We start from the raw sequence: 7,154 nt of genomic DNA on the forward strand, positions 1-7,154 counted from the left end.
AAATTCGGCAGAATATCACCCACGGCCCCCCACCCATGTGAACCTCAAAACGGGACTCCCACTGCCTAATTTCAACAGAGCAAACAGGAGAAAAAACGAAAAGTAAAGGTTATGTCTTAGTTATTCCTTCCACTGCAGGTGCGAATTTGCTGCAAGAATCAGCATTTTTTCTTTTTAAATCAGATTGATTTTCCTACACTCCCATTCACCAGAGGGAGTGAATGTTTTCAGCTGGTTTAGAAAGTCCTCCCTTGTTCATGGATCAGGGAGTCCTCCAAGGCTCTTAGCTGCCTGTAAAATTGAGGAAGGGGTCCTGTAATGTTTTAGTTCATCATGGCTGCCAAGGAAACGCCCATTCGCCAAGCCCCATGACCTTGAAGGGCAAGCCCTTTGGCTCCCCCTCCCCCCACTTTCCGAGGGTCCCACCTTCCCTGACTCCACCTCCACCCCCTTCCGATCCCAGCCCTCCCAACCCCTGCAGCAGTTCCCCTCCACTTAGGCTCCATTCTTCCAGGATCTCCTCTTTTTTATTTTTTTATTTTTCTTCTCTTCCTTACCCTCCCCTCCCCTTCCCTCCTCTCCTCTTCTCCTTTTCTCCTTTCCCTTCCCTTTTCTTTCCTTTCTTTCTCTTTCTCTTTCCTTCTTTCCTTCCTTCTTTCCTTCTTCTTTCCTTCCTTCCTCCCTCCCTTCCTTCCTCCCTCCCTTCCTTCCTTCCTTCCTTCCTTCCTTCCTTCCTTCCTTTGTCTGTCCTGCCGAGGAACATGGGGTGAGGACAGGACAAACGCCTCTCGATCTTTCAGTCCTAGCTATGAGAATGAGGCCACATTCATGCCCTAGTAACTTATTCTCCAATGCTTCTATTCTCTGATTTTCAGACTTTGCTGAGTTTTCTCAAAAGCTCCTGCTTGAAATATTTGAGCCAACGGTGAGGTTGTACTAACCTTATTTATTTGTTTTGTTGGTGTCAGTTATTCTTAGGTAATGTTCCTGATTCGCATTATTTCTTCATTATTTTTTCTTTCGTTCCCATGAAAAAGGCAGGGTAACTAAATGAGCGAGTCTGGAATTGGGTCGTGTGTTCCAGTACTCTCCCTTGAGCGTGTTCAGAAGTATTATCACCCTTTTTCCCCGGTCCTTGCCTAATATGTGTAATTTATAGGTATTTTAAAATTAGTCTTACGAATACTCATGTTCTCAGATGTATTCAAAAGATGCCATGTGGGGCCAGGCCAACATTTCTCAGAGTTTAACCGCAGTGTCATTAAAGGGCTAGAGTCACTTGTCCCTTGTAAGGCAAGAGTCTGGAAGACCAAGCTTGCAACTCTTTCTTTATAAGAGCTCTTAAAATCTGTTCCTTCTTTTCACCCCCTGCCCTCGGCACATCGGTCTGGACCCGTGTCACTCTGTGCTCAGGGAACTGAAATGATCCTCAGTTATTCCTGCCGGTGGCCTGTCCATATCTGCCACCGTCACTTCTTCGCTGAGCACCGTCCACCCCCCTCCCCCGCCAGCAGATGCATCTTTGAGGGTTTCTGCCGATGCTACCTCGCTACAGCCGCCATCTCCAGAAGCAACCCTCAACCCGTAACTGGTGGGAGCTTACGTGTGTCAACACCCCAGCTCCTGCACCCCTTGGGTGTGTGTTCTACACTGGCTCCCAGAGTTCCCCAACAAGGTTAATCTCCAGTTACCCGCAATGGTAGATAGCTTCAGAGTGAACACTTTGTCGGCAGCCTTCTTTTCCTTCTCTCCCCCAGTTCCATACTGGTATTTCCTGGCACTGCCTCCAAAATCAGTCCTTTTCCCTTGGATTTTTGTTTTAGGGTTGACTTCTGGAGGAATTCAGTTCCAAGACACTGCTTGCCATGCCACTAAAGCGTTTTGGCACAGTCTTGTTACATTAAGCGTTCTTAAAAAGGTCAAAGAGATTTGGGGCATCTGGGTGGCTCAGTCAGTGGAGCATTTCACTCTTGGTTTCAGCTCTCATCGTGATCTCACAGTTTTGGGAGCTTAAGCCCTGCATCAGGCTCTGTGCTGACAGCTCGGAACCTGCTTGGGATTCTCTCTTTCCCTGTCTCTCTGCCCCTTCCCCATTGTGCTGTCTCTGTCTGTCTCAAACTAAATAAATAAACTTAAAAAAATAAAGTTCGAAGAGAGTAGCAAAAACAAACCAACTTTGCAAACATCACTATCTCCGCTCAGAAATTATGGTCAACCTCCAGTGAATGGAACAAATGGTTCTTAGTCTATGACCTGGGACTCTGTATAACACAGCCTTTTTCTACCTACGGTAATTTTATTTCCTGGAACCCCCACTCCACATGGAGATTGCAACCGTTTGTATCTACTCACCCTTTCCTAGGGGACACAGTGTTTGTCTTGACCCCGAGAATTTGCTGGGGGCACAATTCCCACCACCTCAACGCTCCCCCCACCCATTTCGGTATATCTAAGGGTACCAACCATTACAACCCACATCCTCTTTGTGGACCTTTTTTCTGCTAAACCCACCACGACTTTGGCACTTTGTTGACTCCTATCCTGGCCTCCCACCTGGACGGTGAACCCTGCCTGGGGAAGATGAACTTCACCTCTTTCAGACCTACAGTGCAGCCCCATAAACACTAGACAAGGAGGCAAAATCCAGACTCTACCATTTATTAACAGAGTGACTGTGGTCAACATAGATACCACCTCTCAACTCCTGTGTTTCTATTTGTGACATAGGTGTGATCTAATCCCCACCACATGTGGTTGTCGTGATAATTTGAGTGGCATAATAAATCATAGAAATGCTCTAGAAACTAACAAGTGGTATCCAGAAGTTAGTCGTGACGACACGACTGGTAGAAAACTCCCCCTACGGCTGTAAAGTGGGAATGATACGGTGGCATAAGACCAGGGGCTCCCTGGAGAGCAAGAATGTGACGCTCAGGAAAAATCAGGAAAATACACATCCTTACATGGAGTTTGCCAGAACCCGTTCTTGGGCCACAGAATCAGATGATCATAGCTACTTCACAATATGCATTAATTCTACAAAGTTTACTGTTTCTTTTTAATGCTTATTTCTTTTTGAGAGAGACAGACAGAGACAGAGCACAAGTTGGGGAGGGGCAGAGAGAGAGGGAGACCCAGACTCCGAAGCAGGCTCCGGGCTCCGAGCTGTCAGCACAGAGCCTGACGCGAGGCTCAAACTCATGAACCATGAGGTCATGACCTGAGCCGAAGTCAGACACTCAATGAATGGAGCCACCCAGGCGCCCCAACAAAGTTTATTGTTTGAGGTCAGATCCTTTTCTCCACTGCTCAGAACACTAAGATGGTTCCTCTTTTCGCTCCAAGTAAAACCCGAAGTCTTCAATCTGGCCTAAAAATCCATTTATGCTTTGCCAAGCACTCCTACGCACCTTGTGTCCTGCTAGTTTCTTCCCTTAGCCGACACCAGGGACACAGGCCTCCTCCCTCTTCCTCAAGGACACCAGTCATGTGTGATGATGGATGACTCCCGCCTTGTATCCCCTGTTCTAGCTCTTTCCTCTGCCTGGAAGGCTCCTCCCCCAGAGATGTTGGGCCAACTCCCAAGTCTTCTCTGAAATCTCTCCTTCTCAATGACGTCACTCTGACCACCCCATTTACGATTGTAATCTGTCCGCCCAACCTGGCTCTCCCATTACCCGGCTTTATTCTTTTCACTGTGGTACCCGTAACATCTCCTCCAGTGCACTTAGCTCTCATTTGTTACTGTTGGATGTTTATTGGCAGGGAGTCTTACTTTTGTTGGTTAATATGTCCCTAGCACCTAACACAGTGCCCAGGACATAGCAGCCACTGAATAAAGATGGTTGCTGGATTTGTTGACGTAAGTTCTTACTGTGTGCCAGTGAAGAAAATGACCATGATCCCTACTCTTAGGGGTTTCTAGTTCAGCAGTGGCACTTATTTAACAGATGCTATTGACAACCAAATACATGCCAAGCAATCTTGGAAGCAAGTCCTGGAAATATGACAGCAAACAAGACAATTTCCCAGCTCTCGTATGGCAAATTTATCTGAAATGGTACAATGATGGGGTTAAGCGTCTGACTTTGGCTCAGGTCATGATCTTGTGGGTTCGTGACTTCGAGCCCCATGTTGGGCTCTGTGCTGACAGCTCAGAGCCTGGAGCCTGCTTCAGATTCTGTGTCTCCCTCTCTCTCTGCCCTTTCCCTGCTCAGGCTCGCTGTCTCTCTCTCTCTCACTTTCTCTCTCTTTCAAATATAAACGATAAAAAACTTTTTTTAAAGAAATGGTACAATGATGTTTAAAAAAAACAGATATTGGAGCGCCTGGGTAGCTCAGTTGGTTAAGCGTCCAGCTTTTGGTTTCCACTCAGGTCATGATCTCTTGGTTCATGAGTTTGAGCCCCGCATTGGGCTCCACTCTAATAGCGTGGAGCCTGCTTGGGATTCTCTCTCTCTTCCTTTCTCTTTGCCCTTTCCATGCTCACTCTCTCTCTCTCTCAAAATAAATAAATAAACTTTAAAAATTAAAAAAAAAAAAAACATATCAAGGGGTGCCTGGGTGGCTCAGTCGGTTAAGTGTCTGACTTCAGCTCAGGTCATGATCTCACAGTCCATGAGTTCGAGCCCTGCCTCAGGGTCTGTGCTGACAGCTTGGAGCCTGGAGCCTGCTTTGGATTCTGTGTCTCCCTCTCTGTCTGCCCCTCCCCTGCTCATGCTCTGTCTCTCTGTCTCAAAAATAAATAAAAACATTAAAAAATAAAAATAAAAAAGTTAAAAAAAAACATATTAAAATATGTAAAGTTCTTGGCCACCAAATTTAAAATTCTAGATTGTTATTTTAGTGTCCCTGTCTTACAGACAGGCACCACGGGCACCCCGCCTTACATATACCAAATCTTAACAAAGATGTATCAAAACAAACACCAAATTGTGTAGCTCCCCAAGACTGAACTTCTACTTTCAATACTAGGATGTATTTTGATTCAATAGTTTGTATAATTTATTGTCGATGGTGGCTTTTTTGAGGGCCTATTGCTTTGAGTTGTTCAATACTAGATCATATGTTGAAGAATATATAACAGAAATTAAATCTTGCCCCCCCCAAATATAAGAAGGGCAGAGGATTAGTCTTTTTTTTTTTAATTTTTTTTTAACATTTATTTATTTTTGAGACAGAGAGAGACAGAGCATGAACGGGGGAGGGGCAGAGAGAGAGGGAGCCACAGAATCGGAAGCAGGCTCCAGGCTCTGAGCCATCAGCCCAGAGCCCGACGCGGGGCTCGAACTCACGGACCGCGAGATCGTGACCTGAGCTGAAGTCGGACGCTCAACTGACTGAGCCACCCAGGCACCCCAAGTCTTCTAAAACCCTAGTGATCATTCCGGTTTTCATCCTGGTCTTGCCACGGAACTAGTCATGTGACTTCGGCAGGCCGAGAAGTCCCCCATCCCACACGCTCCCATCCCCCCACGAGTCAGAACCTGCTGCAAGAGGTGAGAGGTATGGTGGGCTGAGAGCCTCCAGCCCTCACCCCTTCTGGGTCCACCACGGTATTCAAGCCAAGGCCACAGTCTCCCAGGGTGGCTGCAAGCCAGGCACAGAGCAATGGCCAAGGCGCACCATCCACATTCCTGTCCCAACTGGGTCTCTTCCGAGGAGACACTCCAGCCTGGCCGAAAACCTTCTGGACCTTTCAATGGGTCTCTTCCCATCAATCCTGCCTTCCTGCGTTGCAGTTGGAGGCGCTCCCACTTAACCGTGTTTCCACTTTCCTTTACATTCCCTGCGTACATCTCTTACATTTCTAACTCTGTCTTTGCTTTGCACTTCCCAGAAAGCTTGAAATAACACAAAAGGTACCAGCAGTGATTCCAGAAAGCTGGCAATCAGATGGGGTTTTGAGACTGGCTTATTCACCATGGCTGGCGAGGAGGATCACAATCCAAGTGGTATGTGAGGCACGGCTAGTCCTTGGCATCAGACGGTTGGTTGCTCGGTTACAAAAAAATAAAAATAAAAATAAAAAAAATCACCGTGGGTGACCGGGGGACATCTGGCGGAGGGGAATTGCCAGCACAGTGGCCCAGGCATTTTGAAAGTTAAAGGGGGTCCGGTGTATTTAAGGAGAGTGAAGTTGGAGGGTTCCCTGCCGAGTGATAATGAGAAACTGGAAGCAGGTGAATAAGGACCACCGGGAGAGCCAGAGGCCTCCATGGTAACTTACAAAGGTGGTACCACGCAGAGCTTGCAGAGGTGACCCACGCCTTTCTAATTAAGAGCTAGACTTCCCTTGTGCGGGAAGATACTGCAGATGCCTCTCCCTGCAAGGCAACACCCGCTCTCCCCTCAGCTGCCCCTCCTGGCTGGCAGGCCAATAACTGCAGTTACCTCCCAGCGTAACCGAGCCGGGGACAGGCTGGGCCTGATTACAGAGAAAGGAGAGTATGCCCCCGAAGACCTGCGAGGATTGGCCAGCATATACCGTCAGGGACAAAGGAGGAGCCGGGGGTGGGGGGGATTGTGAGGGTGTTTGACCAAGGGGTTAGAAGGTGAAAGTGAACAGGCAGGGAAACGTTGACTTGGAGTCACTTTCTTGGGACATGGGATTTAACACCCCGGCGAGGACCCCGGGGAAGGGGGCGAACACACTGCCATGTGGCTTTCTAAAGCCTGGAGAGCAAAGGTGAGACGCCTGAGTTGCCGTGGCAGATGGCAAAATAGGATGGAAAAAAATAGATGGAAAATAGGATCAGAAGCAGTTCGCATTCGTTGGAATGAACAACAATATTCATTTACAGTTCTGTACCGGGGCCATGTTAGCTCGCCCACCTCCTGTCTTAATATAGTCCGGAGAGATCTGGACCATCTGGACAACCTGAAGAACTTCACATTGATCCGTCACATCGATAAGATGAAGACACGGCTAGTGGGCTGGAGACCTTGGTAAGAAACACGTGTGCCGGAAGCTGGAAGACAAACTCTGTAAAGATTCAGGGACAAACCACTTCAGTAAAGCTTTCGGGAATCCTAAAAAGGTAGGGCTGAAAAGAAGGAGGTACACATTTTTAAGGCCAGGGATATGTCAGGCAGTCCCCTCCACAGTAAAGGCATTTTGCTACATCCTGCGTTCCCTATTATGAAATAAAAAG

At 47.6% G+C, this 7,154-nt stretch overlaps 1 protein-coding gene across 1 annotated transcript in view; it reads left to right on the forward strand.

Moving 5' to 3' along the window:
* LOC122205518 (histone-arginine methyltransferase CARM1-like) overlaps positions 1-6,952 on the forward strand; it is a 284,500-nt gene extending 277,548 nt beyond the window's left edge. The window contains exons 13-15 of the mRNA XM_042913931.1: positions 5,840-5,989; positions 6,376-6,488; positions 6,852-6,952. Of these exons, the coding sequence (XP_042769865.1) occupies positions 5,840-5,989; positions 6,376-6,488; positions 6,852-6,952 (364 nt within the window). The remainder of the gene's footprint in view (positions 1-5,839; positions 5,990-6,375; positions 6,489-6,851) is intronic.
* Positions 6,953-7,154: the final 202 nt, after the last annotated feature.

This window comes from Panthera leo, chromosome D4 (genome assembly GCF_018350215.1).
Source record: "Panthera leo isolate Ple1 chromosome D4, P.leo_Ple1_pat1.1, whole genome shotgun sequence".
Taxonomy (NCBI): Eukaryota; Metazoa; Chordata; class Mammalia; order Carnivora; family Felidae; genus Panthera; species Panthera leo.